At 36.2% G+C, this 16,428-nt stretch overlaps 1 protein-coding gene across 1 annotated transcript in view; it reads left to right on the top strand.

The window, feature by feature from the left end:
* cpne7 (copine 7) overlaps window positions 1-16,428 on the top strand; it is a 55,579-nt gene that overhangs the window by 19,139 nt on the left and 20,012 nt on the right. Inside the window, exons 5-11 of the mRNA XM_005810422.2 lie at window positions 5,075-5,149; window positions 9,949-10,032; window positions 10,748-10,837; window positions 12,453-12,551; window positions 12,767-12,853; window positions 13,223-13,282; window positions 14,761-14,894. Coding sequence (XP_005810479.1) covers window positions 5,075-5,149; window positions 9,949-10,032; window positions 10,748-10,837; window positions 12,453-12,551; window positions 12,767-12,853; window positions 13,223-13,282; window positions 14,761-14,894 — 629 coding nt within the window. The remainder of the gene's footprint in view (window positions 1-5,074; window positions 5,150-9,948; window positions 10,033-10,747; window positions 10,838-12,452; window positions 12,552-12,766; window positions 12,854-13,222; window positions 13,283-14,760; window positions 14,895-16,428) is intronic.

Below are 16,428 nucleotides of genomic sequence, written 5' to 3'. Positions count from 1 at the left end.
ACCACCATATGTGGCATTTTCGATTTTATCGAGGTGTGTTCAAGGTTACATTCCCTTCAGATGTTTCTTTACACTATTCCGGGTACTTGGTTGTGGCATTCCATGTATTCTTTTCATGCTACCATCTTACATCCTGGATTTAGATACTAGATTGTCTCAGGGGACTCTGCATACCATGCACCCAAGATCTTGCTTGGTATTATAGAGGGCCGCTATTGCTCTGGTGCTAGGCACCTGCTTATGTGCCACCATGAATACTACCTCTGTGCTGTGTTTCAGTCTAAGTCTTTCTGTCCATTGGTAGTATTGTTTACTCTTTGTTGTAAAACACCCTGTTGTTATGGTTGTGCATCATAACAAATAGCAAAGTATGAAAAATATTTCCAAAAATCAGTCCAAATACACAGTATCCAAAACAAGAAGGAACTGTCCAAACAAAAGCTATTTTTCCCCCAGAAAGGCAGGAATGAAAGTTTAAAAGTAAAATTATCAATGAAAGAACAGAACTACTCCAATGTGCTACAACCTGAGCAGCACAATTTTCCATGCATCATCAGCAGCTTTTGTATTCTTATATCAGTGGACTGAATTTCCTCCCTTTTCCATCTTATCATCCCAGCAGGCTATATGATAACTGTGAATGCATAGCTGTTGATTGTCTGGACCTTGTTTCTCTCATTGGACTTGCCTTACTTATTGTAGGTACAGTGGCTTGCATAAGTGTCCATAGCCCTTGAACCTTTCTATTTTGTCACATTACAACCGCAAACATATTTTTACAGAATTCTATGGGAAAGACAAACACAAAGTGGTATACATTTGTGAAGTAGAGACAAAACTATACATGATTCAAAACATTTTTTACAAATGAAAGCTGAAAAGTGCAGTGTGCAAAAGTGTTCAACCCCCTTTCCCTAAGTGCAACCAATTGCCTTCAGAAGTTGCCTGATGACTACTAATGACTAAATAGAGTCCACCTGTGTGTAATCTAATCTTAGTAAAAATTCAACTCCTCTATGACTGCCTCAAAGGTTGGTTAAGAGAATATTTAGGAGCAAACAGCATCATCAAGTCCAAGGAACACATCAGACAGGTCAGGGATAAAGTTGTGTGGAAGCTTAAAGCAGGCTTAGGCTATAAACATGTTTTCCAAGCTTTGAATATCTCACAGAGTACTGTTCCACAAATAATCTGGAAATGGAAAGAGCATGGCACAGCTGTGAACCTACCAAGACAAGGCCATCCACCTAAACTTACAGGCTGAATAAGAAGAGCACTGATCAGAGATGCAACCAAGAGGTCCATGGTGGCTCTGGACCAAATGCAGAGATATCCACACCTCAGATGGGGGAATCTGTTCACAGTACAACTATTAGTCATGCACTGCACAAATGTGGTTTTCTGGAAGAGTGGCAATAAAAAAGCCATTATATAAAGAAAACCATAAGAAGTCCCATTTGCAGTTCGCCAGAAGCCATGTTGCGATACAGCAAAAATGATAAGACAAGACCAAAATTGAACTTTTTGGCAAAAATACAAAGCACTATTTGTGGCGGAGAACGGACACTGTACATCACTCTGAACACACCTTCCCCACTAACACACATGGTGGTGGCAGCATCATGCTCTGGTGGTGCTTCTTTTCTTCAGGGACAGGAAAGATTGTAAGATGGATTGAGCCAAATACAGGGCAATCTTGGAAGAAAACCTGCTGGAGTCTGCAAAAGACTTGAGGCTGTGGTGGAGGTTCACCTTCCAGCAGGACAATGACCCTAAACATAAAGCCAGATCTATAATGGAATGGTTTAAATCAAAACATATTTATGTGTTAGAATGGCAAAGTCAAAGTCTAGACATAAATTCTGCTTCAAAATGCTTGGTTTTGGGGACGCAGAGCAGACCAGAATCAACAAAATGTTATTAGTGGAGTGCAAAAATAGTTTGGTGAAAAAATGGCTGTCTTATGGTTCATATTTCTTTTAATCCATGCACTTATTTCACACATTTATTAACCATGATGTTTTAAATAAACAATATTTGATCAAAATATATATTAATTTCTGTATATTTTTAGGTGCCACATACATTCCAAGGTTGGACAAAAGGTTGGGTTTGTCATGATTTGGGTGGTGAGGCAGAGGCAGCAGACCCAGGGTAAGATGAATAAGATGGTTTAATAATGAAAGAAGTCCAGAAATCCAAAAACATACAAAGTCCAGGCAGCACAAAGGAGCGGATGCAGAAGCTCGCAGATAGTGACAACAGGTACTGGACAAACACGACAAAGACCCGACGAGGAACAAAGAACATAGGTGGGGTTAAATACACAGAGGGTAATCAAGGAGACAAGAAACACCTGGGAACAATCAAGGGGAGACAGGACAACACGGAGACTCAGAGAGACAGAAACTAAAAATAAACACAGCTAAGGAAAAGATCCTGACCTTTATAAAATATTCACTCTTATAGCACAGAGTAATCATATTGCCAACTCATCCCCAGTGTAAATAGCGACACATGAATTAGAAGGACAGTGTAATCATTAGCAGGACCTTCCGGCAGACAACCAATCAGAATAAGACCTTGTGTGAATATTCATGAGGTATTGCTATTACACAAACCTGCCATAGGGGGCACTGTGGTGATACACAGATTATACACAAAATCAGGTTTATGTGTATTAAGCGGACATCTCTTTTTTTTTGCATTTTTGGGGTTTATGGACCAATAGAAACCTTTCTACGTTTTTAGATTTTTGTCAGAATTAGCAGGACACCGCTCCTGTCCTGTTAATTCAAAATGTCCTTCTAGTGTTGTGTGTATTCTGACAAAATGTCCTGCTAAATCACATACACCAACACACACACACACACACACACACACACACACACACATTTGAAAAAACAACATATGAGGCATACATCAGCTCTGCTGCTTATTTAAAAAGAAATGTTTGCATGGAAGCAACAAAACTTTTTTCTTTCTTTTTTTAACTACCTCGGTGTCCCTGCCTTACACAGAAAATCAAACCCTGAGCCAAGCACAATCCCAGCCTTCATTATGAACAAGCAAAACCTCATTTTAACTACACCCAGGTCTCAAAGACTCAGTCCCAGCAAAGACAGAAATTTCAGAATACACAATACTCTACCTCCTGTACCTTCATGTTTTACAAAACTGTTCACCTTCCCTTGTTGCTCATTGCAATGTCTTGTTATGCTTTCTGATAAAAAAAAAAAAAAAAACAAGTTTTCCGCTATGCAAGTCATCACTGTCAGGTTTTGTCTGGGTTCGGTCATGCTTGCTGCACATCTCCACTTCCTGAAGCTTGATGTCAGGTTTCTGTCAGTCTCACAGCCGAGCAGAGAACAAACTGAGGTTCTGAGCGTGGGAGAAAAGCAGCACAGTGGGAGCAGCAGAGGGTGCTCGCTGATTCTCAAAAACATAAGCAGAAACTTTTTTCTTTTGAGCAAGTTTAAAGAAAGAAAACAGGAAGCTTTTAGAAGTGAAGTTACCAACAGCTTTAATGTTCTGCTCTGGACAGTTCACTTTGACTTCTTCATGATTTATAGATGCAGGTTGAGACTCTTACCTGTGGGAGTTGGGGTCTTACAGTTTCCCACTAATGGCTTCCCATTTTGGTAGGATATGCAGTCAAGCTAAGTAAAAACATTTCAAAATTTTACCTGAATTAACTTGTCAATGTGATGAAAAGTGCAGGAATTAAATAGGGGTTCAAAGGTGTGGAGCTGTGAAAAAATGCCTTTAACTTCCATTGAAATTTCTGTAAAACTCATTTTTAAAGCACCATGACAGTAAACACTGCCATGGGTAAACTAAACACACCCCCACTATTCAGTAATGTATGTAATTGTGTTAAACAGCAATATCTTAACAGTTATTTCATTGTATGGCTTTACCAGTCCCTCAAGTCATTATGTAAGGATTTTTTCACACTCTTATAAAGAGAAATTTATGATCAAATCATCACTCTTCTACCACGTTTCTTGACATTTTTGTATAATGTTCTTATACTACTGATCTATATATTTTGAAAAGTATTGCAATTTGTTTAGATGACAAACCTTGGTCACAAAGGTGGGCGGGGAAAGGAGACACCAACTAAACCTTGAACTCTGACTGGCCACTGTGGCTGACCTCCCTTAGAACAAAAACAGTCATTTTGTTTGTAGTGCACATAGATTAGCATTTCAAAATGGAAACTCCATACTGAAAACCAATTTATATTGAAGGATACAAAATAGTGTTTCTCTCTGTTTTAATTTCAAATGTTGGCCTGTTGTTTATTGCAGTCTAAGAATGTAGATGAAATTGTAATTTTAGTGTGCCACCCTTCTACTATCTGTGCCCCTGCTTAGCCACCCAAGAAGCAAATTCTAGACACACCAGTGCTTAGTCATGCTCCCATATTCCTTTATATAAAGTAGGCTTTCTTCTGTCATGTTTTTTGTTTCTAAAAAAACAAAAAACATCAACATACTTGCCTTTTTCTAAATCTAAGGTTGTAAACATTTGACACGGTGACTGAAGCTAGTGGAGCCTCACATGTACCTCTTTGTTTCTTCTTCTTTTTTTGAAAATCTTTCTAAGCATTTCACTTCAATTAGTTAGCAGCAGTTGCATTCCTTAGACTATTGCAGATGTCTTTCCAATGTAGCACTGCTGTAGCACGGTTGTTTGAGTGCATTTGACCAGCAGCACTTAGCTGCTATTTTCTTTCTCAAATGTTATTAAAAAAGCATCACATAAATATTTTTTCCCTTATAGGTGTAATTTCTGCTTTTTTTTAAAAATATTGTGGCTGAGATGCTTTTTTTAATGACAAATTAGCTTTTATGCTCTTTCAATTCATATATCTGAATGAAAAAGTGGTTGCTGAATTTCTCCTTTGTCTTTAAAATGTTGGCATTCATCTTTACCGTCCATTAAATGCTGAAAACGTAAATATTTTATCTGAGAAAAAAACAACAACAAAAAAACAAAAACAAAACAAACAGCACAATATTAAATGAGTTGTTAATGAATAAATATTTAACTATTATTTTTCATTCAGGTACATGCTGAAGAAATTTCTGGCAACAATGGTTATGTGGAGCTCTCCTTCTGTGCTAAGAAGCTGGATGATAAGGTGAGAAGGACCACACTTGTTTAACTAAATATAGGTGAAAGCACCACAAATCACAAGAGCTCAGATAATATTGTGCTAATATTATACTATTATGATATTGGCCACGTCTCCATTACCAGATCACAGTCAGTAATATAATAGAGTGATTATGGCAGTATCAATGTCAATACAACAATCTATATATCAAATTGCAACCCATCGCATTTTGTCAGAAGGGAAATGTGTTTTGCTGCTGCCATTTTAAGGTGGGATGTTACTGACCTCAGCTGCTCCGGCCCACACATGTTCAAACTCTGCCCTGGGCACATTTCAATCAAAAAGGCAGCGGGAGCTCACATCTACTTACAATTCTGATGATTTCAAGTCACACTGAGTTCTCCGGAAAAGGCCCTGGGAGAGCAGCTTCATGGAGTGACCTTGATTCCTAAAGGTGCAGACAGCATTTTGCTTTGGAGTTGCGGCAAGAAATTTGCAGCAGCTCTGACAGGGAAATTTATTCGAACTCTTACATGAGGGCAGCAGTGATGAAAAAAGCATACTTGATATGAAACCCGGCATTTCTTTTCAGGAAAAATGTTATTTTAAATTCTGAAGAGGTCACCTACTACTGTTACATTAACTAAACTAATACTTCTGAAATTTCAAAATATACCTCTAAGACACTGAAGTTCACCTTCACAGTTATTTAGTCTGACTTGTTCATGCAGTTTCTTGCTGTTTACTACTTGTACTATGCTGTTTTGTGTTGAGTCAGAATAAAGAGCAGGTACAATCATCACCATTTATCTGTGCAAACCAGTCAGCAACAAACCTTAATGTCAGCAGTGTTTGCTTGTTCTGCTATCGCTATTCAAGCAATCTGAGGATTTTTGTTAGATAAGAGAGTTAGAGAAACAAGGGAGGAAGTAGGAATCAAAATGGAAGATGTGACTCACCATCTCTAGAAATGATCCACTTTTTGCAGTTATCTTTTTTTTTGTTTAGACAAAAACTACTGTCACTAAAGATGACCTTATGAATTACAATGAATCGTGATGTTGCAAATTTTACCGCTTAACTGTGAACAGGTGCATGCTTATTCTTGCCACTTACTCCACTAATAATACAGCAGTAGCAGTGCGTGAAGGATGAAACCAGAGGTGATCATTACAATGATGCCTAAACATTAGAGAAGGCGAGGCAGCTAAACGTGATGTAAATTTCCTAATTATTTTTAGATTCCACATTGTTTTTTATTTGATACTTAGCCTATTCCATTTAAAAGGACTGCTATTTTACTTTTATGAATGAACATTAATACTGTCTGGCTTGAGATCATGTTTAAAGTTTTGGCCTCCTCTCTGACTGAGTTTGACATTCTTGTAGAAAGTTAAGAAGGAAATTCATATTTTCTAAAATAAATAGCTCAAAAAGTGAGTTTTCCATTAATTTTAAATAGATTGTTCTTTTTCCGGGTGATGTTTGTCCTGTTGCCTGAGATGGTAACTTGAGCTTTACATTCAGACTTGAGTTACACTGAAGTTGCTAAAATAAAGACTGTGTTTAGATTTTTAATAACCAGGCATGACCCCAAGCAAGTTTGTAAACCATAACCAACAGCTCTGGCAGCTGCTGCACTGTTTTGCATATTTTACTGTGAAAGAAGGCTATTAAAGCTTCATAATAATCTGTTCATGTTAGCGGTGGCTCCATAATAATGACCGCACAGATGTCTCTTCAGCTGAATGCTGTATTAAATGACTTTGTGTTCTTTATTCAAACATTTGACATTCTCTGTCATTTCTTACTGCACTATTCCTTACTTAAATTGCATTTAATAGCATACTAAAATGTGTACTGTGCTAAATGAACAAAGATTAGCAGATAAAAATCTTCAAAAATATAACAGGTTGTTAATCTCGATTACTTGTCTTTCTTTGACAAGAAATGTATTAATTTATTTACTCACATTAGATAAATGTTTTTCTTAATGTAATTAAAAAATATATTTAAAGCAGCAAATGACAGCTGTTTGCATGTTTAATTAAATGTTAAAAGATTAAAACTGCTAAAGTTGTAAAGTTGGAATTAAGGAGAAGAAGTAAAGGATTTGCTCTCCTGACCCACACCAGCATAAGCGGCATATTTAAAATAGGTTCCTGAATTTCATGAGAAATAATTTCTTTCAGCCAATGGAAACTTGAGACTGGAATTTGACTTGAAGCAAAAATACTTAACTTCGACTTATGAAGATTTCTGCTAGTGGCAAATCTTTTCTACATACCTTGGGGCAAATTCACAAAGCTAATTGTTCAAGTTAGATGTATGCAAAAATCTAACTTAACCCATAATTTATGGATCTTAATTGATCCTCTGCATATAAATGAAATTCGGTCGTTCCGCTGCTTGTTAAGGTTTAAATTAGGGAGCCTGACCAGACAATGCCACCGTCCACTAATGCAGTCCACTCATATTGCTGAACTATTGCAATATTCTATTGCTGCCTTTTAAAATAAGGAATGTAAAACCTTATTACTGTCACTTTCAACAAAATGTTCCACATACATTGGTAAATAAGCACAGCCTTATGCTGCTGGTAATGTTGGAGTTTTTCTTGTCATACTGGTACCTGCAGCTCCCTGGACAGTGTTTTTCTCAGGTGACCATTTCTATGCTTGTAGGTGAAGAAAGTACAATTTGACACAAAGTAGGTGGAGATTACCTGTATCTGCTGGATTAATTGGCATATTTGCATCTGAGTATATTTAGTACAATCTGCATAATAAATCAGGTTCATAAATAAATCATGCAGTCCCTGCAAAACATTCAAACAATTGGATCGATTATACTGCTTTGTGGTTTGTCTATAATTTGGAGCATATTTGTAACATGTATAGTAAATTCATTGTAAAAAGTTGATCAAATGGCCAACATCATTCTGTAAATTAGAATATATGAGTCTTGAAAAATTGATTCTGAATAAAAAATGTGTAGAAACCTTGTTTCCAAGTGAACAGCAAGCAGAGATATTAAAAACATATATCTTTTAAAGGCAGTCTTTTTTTTGTCTGCTGATAAAAATTTAAAACCTTTATAAACTCCTACCATATATTTAGAGTAAATGTGTGTTCAAATGCAAAAAAATCCCCAACATCTAAATCCATTGAAAATTGAAATCTTGAATCCTGATTCTATAAAAATATGAGGTTTTGAGATGGAGAGTGTATGAATCTTAAATGAGTGTACTTAAAGGCCAGAGGAACCTCAGACACATCTTCATACTCAGACCGGTTTGAACATTTTGGTTTATGACTTAATGTTGTATCTGACCCCTGACCTAAACTTAATCCTAAATCTAATCACACTGGTAAGCCTGTCCTAATAATGAAGGTAAATAATGATCTCCAGCTCAAACCACAAATGTCTCATTTTGTGATGCATCATTTTACTAACTAATGGTGACACTTTAGACATTTCTCCACAAACACCTGCAATAGTTAAATCATTAAAACTGTTAACTTTCACCTTTTTTCCAGTTGTATGAATCTTAAAGATGAGTGCACTTTCAGGCAGGTCAGAAGGATATGGGCTGTTGAACAGAGAGTTTAATTATGGATTGTGGTAGCTGCTAATGATTAGCATTAATGTCATGTTAGCCAGAGATTAAATGACGTGCATTTCCCATCGGTCCATGGAGCTGTAGCCCACTGGCTACTGGTTGCGATGGCAACGCAGAAGTGATACTACAGCTCAGCATTTTTATTTTTCACATTTATTTTCCCTCCTACCCCTCAGGAGACCTATCTGGCTAATGTGGCGGGAAATGCGTCCTTAACTGTCTCCTGGCGTGAACACACAGCCACACAAACATACACAGTAGAAGACGTACATAACTATAATTATTTGTTTTCCTCCCTGAAGAATCAATTGACCTAAATAATCTGCATAGCTGTGGCTCTCAGACGCCTTGCAGACGAGATACTAAGAGGCCACCACAAATACTGCTAAAGCATGCCAAATGTGTATATTTGAGCAGGTTTATTAAGGTTTATTTACCTATGATGTAAGCCACAGCTGAGCTAATTTGATTAGCTGGAACATGATGAAAGGTAAAGAAAATTCTAAACAAGTGAATCTTGAATATTAAGCCGTTAAGTAGATTACAGGGCTGCTCAGATTTAGTTAGAAAAAGAGCAGAAGCTAAATATAAAATCAAACTAACAAAATTTAACCTCAGTTAAAAATAAGAAGTTCTCAGATCTCAACATTGTTGTGCGCAATAAACTTTATATGTGTGTCTTCGCCTTCAGTCAGTTCATCTGTAAATTTCTCTTTCATTTCATGCAAACTTTCCGACAACCTCTGAATAAGTATTCAGAGCAGGAAATTAATCTGTCAACTACCTTTTCTGTGTCTTGCAATTTTAAGAAAGATTATCCACATCCTCACCAAAATTTGAGTTCATCATTTTGCTGTTTCTTCACTCCTCCACCTAGTTTTATGATTTATGCTGCAGGTTTTGCATCAAGGTGTCTAAAATCAGAAGGACTGAATGTTTTAGCAGGGGAGGAGAAATAATCAATAAGCTTCAATGCTGCAGTCTGTCAAACTATCTCATTAACTGTGTGAAATATACTGTAGATCAGAGTTTGGACGTGACCATTTGTTCTTACACCAAACAGAACTTGAAATCCAATTTAAAAGGCAAAAGCTAGGAAACAAATTACTGAAGGTGTTTTAGAAATTGATTTCTGAGAAATTTTACATCAAATCTAATATAAACCACTGGACTACCAGTTTTCTTGTGTCTTCTGTCACAGGATCTCTTCAGCAAGTCAGACCCATTTCTGGAAATATTTCGAATGAACGATGATGGAACAGAACAGCTTGTCCACAGAACTGAGGTAGTCAGTGCATTTTGGATTAATCTTGCATTTTGGATTAATCTCACTTTGGAGTTTATCTGCAGCTATGATAAGAAATGTCCTTTGTTTAATTAAGAATTACAAAGAGTAGCAAGTAAAATGTTTTGCTGTAAAATGGTACAATCCTTTAAAAAGCTGGTGTGTCGTTTCTTGTTCCTTGTATCTTACATATAAAGCAGATCATTTATTGATCACTATATGCCAGGTAAACTGTTATTCACTACAAGGTGCTTTGAGTTGAATCATATCATATCTGCTGACTTCAAATATGTTTTGATCCACTATGCAAAAGACGATTCAAAGTACCTTTGATGATACAGTACATATAATCTGTCAGACACATTACAGTCTGATAGATTACGATAATCAATGATAATTAATGATCAAACTATCATTACAGTTTGATATGCAATAGATAAGAATATAAGTTCAAAAAGGGTTTGTTTACATTAACCAAATGGAAGTGGACAGGGATTAAATGTCAAAAAAAAATGCTAGAAATTACAGCAGGTATCTTTTTTGTTGATGTGACAACTACTATTAAGATCAGAAACACAATGCTAATTTTCACATTTTATGTTTGTTGAATAGAATTTCCAGTGGTACCAAAGTGGTTGGGCTACATCATAGAGGGAAATGTGTAAAGCTGTTTTATCATTACGGTTCTGATGTGCTGTTGTCATCATTCTAACAGGTGATAAAAAACAACCTGAATCCAGTGTGGGAGCCCTTTAAAGTGTCACTCATATCTCTGTGCAGCTGCGACGAAGAGCGGAAACTCAAGGTAATCCTCAATGAGGGAATTCTAAATGTCCACGACTGTAAAGCTGAAAGTCTGTTTTCGATTTATATTTGATGAACTCATATTTTTACACTGCCTGGCCAAATAAACAATAACAACAAAAAGAAAAAGCTTAATAAGACACAATGTATTTGGTACGTTTTTGCAATATCACAAATTCATTTTAATAAAAAAATAAACAGTTTGAAACCATGGTCAATCTGCGTATTAATCCCCTCTGAAGAGCTCATTTATTGGGAACATGTGACTGAACCTGCAAGCAAAACAGCCCCACATTAAAGCACTGCCCACACAGCTTGGAGCAGTAAACACCCAGCATAATGGCTGCATCACTCAGCCCTCTGCTCTTGTTGGGACTCATAAAGCGCATGGCGTTTTTACAGTTTTTTGTGCAATTTCTGACATGATCACCCTAGATTCTTTTACAACCATTTTTAAAAAATCTAAAGATCACAATTTTGTACTATTGTTTATGGCTTAGTCATGCACTGGACAGCTTGTAACCTATTTTTCATAGTTGTTGTTGTTAGAGATTTTTTGGTATTATCATTTTATTCTTACTTTAGTTCACATTCAGCCTATAGATCATTGTGATTTTCTGTTTAAAGTGTTCTCTTCCTTATGTGTGTATGGAGGTCACTACTGTCTGTTCAACTTTACGAGAAATAGTTAACACTGAGTTTCTCAGACCTTAAATCCTTTTGCAAGAACACCTCCTAATTTAGTAACTACCTGTGAGCAGTCGTATTTTGTTTTATTGACAGTACTGACAGAGATTTGAACCGGGCTCAGACCTTTGATCAGATATCACATCTGGAACTGGGTTGTTAGATGTTTGGGTTAGAAGCTTTACGACCTCTGTTGTTTTTCCTGACTGCCCCCTTGCCTGTTCTTCTTTGACAATAAAAACAGGAGCTCATGTGAAAGCAGATCAGAACGCTCTGTGAATTGCTCGGAGGAGAAGTTGGCAGAGACTTCTCCTTTTGCAAAAGCTTGATTATGAAATTCATATACGTTGTCTGTGGTTCTTTCTTTTATGTAGGTTTGAAAGGAAAAATACCTATCAGTTGTCTTCTTTTTTTTTTTTTTTTTTGTTTAATTAAAGTCAGATTTTCACTGGCCAGTACTGATTTCTAGTTTTCCTTCAGGCCTCCATCTACTGATTCAAATTTTGTCTGACTCAGATGTTCTTTCAAAAAAAACACACGTGAACTCAAAAAGCTTTCATCTTTAAAATTAGAATTTTTTTTTTTGCCTGAATCCAATGTGAGACTCAGAAACATTATGCCCAATTAAGTCATCAAAACATATGTCCCAGCATATGTATATAAAAGAAAATGCTGTTATTTAGAAATATACAGTCAAATAAGGACATTGTATGTTTTTAATCCACCGCTAAGTAAAATCAATTTAAACATTTTAAATTAAAATGTGTTCCACATCGCTATATGTGCTAGATGTGTGCTGTTTAATGAATGCAAAGGTATTCACTGCCTCAGTTCTGGCTTTCTTTCTTTGGTCAGGCGATGCGCTGTGTAATTATTGTATTTTTCAGAGCCAAGCTGAGGGAGTAAGCAGTGTTTTTTGTGTATCATAGTGCCTAGTGTGGGATTATGACTCCAGAGGAAAGCATGATTTCATCGGCGAGTTCTATGCCACATTCAGAGAAATGCAGAAAATTTCCAGTGGAAATAAGGTCAGTGAATTTAGAGGCAGAACGAAGCAGAGGGATGTAGAGGAGAGGAGAGTCGGCTGTGTAACATTTCCAACATGCCTCTCACTTCACGCTGCTGAAATCTATCTGACATGAACGAAATGTTACAGTGCTTTTATGTCATTAGAGTGCATTACTCTGTTGATTGTTTTTATTTTTTTTAATATATTTTTTGTCTTTCACTTGGTTTGTTGAAGGTTTCGTGGGATTGTCTGAATCCTAAGTACAAACAGAAGAAGAGAAACTATAAAAATTCAGGAGTTGTCATTCTCAGTGACTTGAAGGTAGGAATCAGCTGCAGAAACATATTATATCTATCAAAACAGTTCAGAAGAAGTGAAGATGTATCAGTCACTGTCTCAGCCTGTTGCCATCTAACTGTAATCTGCACCATAAAACATGTTTTACTAACATAAAAGTAATTTAAAAGCAGATTTCTTTATACATTTGGATTCATTGTTTTTACAAGCAGCGTTATCTGTTTTTCCACATTACAGTCAATCCAATTCTAAGTTTAATTCTGCTTTATTGAAGCGCACATCCTGTTAGCGTAGGTGATCATTCTGTTGCAGATCATAAACCTATAATGAAATCTGTCCTGAGGATTGACATGATGGAAATGTTCATTTGTTGTTTTCTTTTTTTGCTTTCAGCTTCACAGAGTCTACTCCTTCTTGGATTACATCATGGGAGGATGCCAGATTCATTTTACGGTGAGCTGTGCAATCTGTATTTACAAGATGCAATTTTCACATGGCTACAGAGTGGCATAATTCTGCAAAGTTATCTAGATTTAACAATATTTACACATTTTCTGCATTAGGAAAACACAGCATGTTTTGTACTAACTCCTGACAGTACTTTCTTTATCTATGTGTAGTGCTACTTTCATTGTTAGCAGCCTCAGGCGATACGGAAACGTTTTCAATTTTGTGACCTTTGCCCTCTGTAAAGCTTCTTCTCCTTCTCTTGTTGCTGGATGTGGTGAAAGCAGCTATTTGCATATAGAATGCAAATATATCTGCATTAAATAATAATAATAACAATGTATGTTGGCATATCTTGCTACTTACAAGTTCAGTATTATTTGTACTGTGTGCATTTTTACAGTGTTTACTCCTACATGGCTTCTTCAGCCTATGTAGGAGTAAAATATTGAAGTATTTACCTTTGATCATAATTTGTTCCAATAAATTCAAGATTATTCTGGTTTTCCTTACTGCTAAAATATTTTTTTGTAAACAACATAAAGGTCTGCCATGTGTACCAATAATAGGTTCTGTCAAACAACACCCATATTAATGTTTGCAAATCAATCAGTGTAGCTATCTAAAGCATAATCTTTATCAAGGATTAATTTGTGACCTTTCCACTGAGCAATATACCTTCAAAAAAGCACAAGTAGACTGTACATTTCTCAGTTTATTCATAATTAATTACAATTCAACTAAAGATAAATCAATAATTACAAACAATTTTCTAGTGTTAAACAGAGCAAAACAAATGTAGATACAAAAAGATCAACACTAACAAGCAACAATGGGTGGTTTTATGAGTGGGGGTGAATGTTCATTAATTTAATTACTGGATTCTACGAATTACCAGAATCTAATGAGATTATCTTGAAAAACGTAGATGGAACGAAGGTGTGGAACCAACATTAATATGTCTGCTTACTCACCAGAACTCCCAGAACCAAAAAAGATGCCTCATTTCGGTCCAACTCAGCTGTTCGACCTTAGTTCTCTGTGTTTTCTGGCTTAAAAAGTTAACAGCTGGTTCTGGTAATGCCTGTGTTTTCAGGTCATGAGGTTCCAATGAACCAATCAGAGCAGTACTTAGAGGAACATAAGCCATACACAACATCAAAAAGTCAAATAAAATAATTCATTCTATATTTTTATCCAAAAATACACTCTGACACCAACAATCTATCGGTGGATTTAACATGACCACCTCATGAGCTTTTTTGACTTTTCATATTTGCAAAATCAGTTTATTCATTTTCATATTTTGACATTAACATGAATTAAAACTGAAATTGGTAGAATAACTTAGAATGCTTCCCATATTTATGAACTTGTGTGAATATGATGTCTTGACTAGACCTGTGGTTTTATGTGGGCATTTTAGAGGAATACTTATTCTGTCACATTTGTGACACACCTACTTTGTCATTTCTTTCTGTCAGGTTGCTATTGACTTCACGGCATCCAATGGAGACCCCAGGAACAGCTGCTCACTGCACTACATTAACCCGTACCAACCCAATGAGTACTTAAAGGCCCTGATAGCCGTGGGCGAGATCTGTCAAGACTATGACAGGTTTGTCAATCTTCAACTTCTTGGAAAAGGCTCTCAGGAACAAGGTTTTGGATTGAAAGCTATCTTAATGGGACTCACAGTAAAATGTGCAGCTCCATGTAAACCTCAGTAAAATGGACAGTAATGGAAATTGTCAGCTTTCCCACTCACTAGTTTGTGATTCAGCTTCCCCAGCTAAGTGTTACTCAGCAGCTTATTTAATTCATTTTTGAATGTGCTGACTTACTTTCAATAGTTCTCAGAAACATTTGAGTTGACATCCTCAGCAGCTCAAATATGTCACAGAGTTAAACTTCCTGTTAGGTAATGGATAAAAAAAAAGCTGCATTGTGGAAGACTATAGAAAATAATCTTTGGCCTTCATTGCATTAGATATACATAATATTATTTTTACAAAGATTTTTGCCTGCAATTGAAGTCAACAAAAACTTTGACCTGGTTTTCGAGATTATGTTCTTTGTGGTGCTTTATCCTTTTTATCTTCTTCTAAAATTTTCATTAATTTATCAACGTTCCATCTGTCCAGAGAAAAAAAGACCTTTCTTGCTTAGCAGCTCCCAGAGCGTAATTTCTGCATATTTCTCCATTGTTGCATTTTATTTTCACAAAACAAGATCAAGTAAAGGTTAAGATATTTTTCTGAAGGTGGACGCTAAAATACTGGAACAAATGAATATAAATGTGATTACAGGTTTTCTGTTTGTCTGCAACCAGAAAATCAACAGGTTGATTCGCAGCTGAGGTCATTTTCCTTTTACAGTACGGCCAAATAATGTTCTGATATGACTTCTATTTGTTATCTTCTTATTTGTTACAGACCGACTAAATACATCTTTTTACATGATGTGTTATGGTGCAAGCCACAAGTCAGATGCAGATTAAGAACCGGTTGGTGTTTCTGTGTTTGTCAGACTGACAGATTGTTTGAATAAATTTTGACTAGAGGTGGAAAGGGAAATTAGTGAAAAAACATATCTGGTGTAAATTATCTGAAACAGGCATGTTTAAGTATATGAATTGTATAACAGTTTTGTTAAACATACCAATTAAAAAACCTTGGATAAAAATTAATAATCAAGGAATTTGATGTGGTAGAAGCAAACAAACTTGTTGAACTTTACAACAAGTAACAACTTCCAGGGGCTGTGTTTGATGGTAAAGTATTTTTTTTTTATATCTGTCCATTATTCTTTTTGTTTTAGAAAGATTTAGAGGTTGTATGAGCTGACAGCCTAACTGTGTGCATGCCTCCTCTCACAGTTGTAGCTTTCGGCAGCAGTTGCAGTGACTGGTTCTCCTTCTTAGTCTGCATAGGCTCATTACATCGTACTCCAGATAAGATAGGGGTTGACACCAGCATAGCAGGCACTTCAGACAGAAGTGGGAGGCAGGGGAACATCAGCAGGGTGTCAAAATTGATGTAAAATCAGTAGAGGTGCAGCATGAAGCCAGATCTGTCTGCATTTGTATGTTCAAAATAAGGTGGGACAGCTGATTGGTTAATATTTGCTTTTCATTAAACAATGTTTGAAAA

The sequence above is a fragment of the Xiphophorus maculatus genome, chromosome 4 (genome assembly GCF_002775205.1).
Source record: "Xiphophorus maculatus strain JP 163 A chromosome 4, X_maculatus-5.0-male, whole genome shotgun sequence".
NCBI classification, from domain to species: Eukaryota; Metazoa; Chordata; class Actinopteri; order Cyprinodontiformes; family Poeciliidae; genus Xiphophorus; species Xiphophorus maculatus.
Note: the sequence above shows the minus strand (reverse complement) of the source record. Positions and strands in the feature narration are given on the sequence as shown.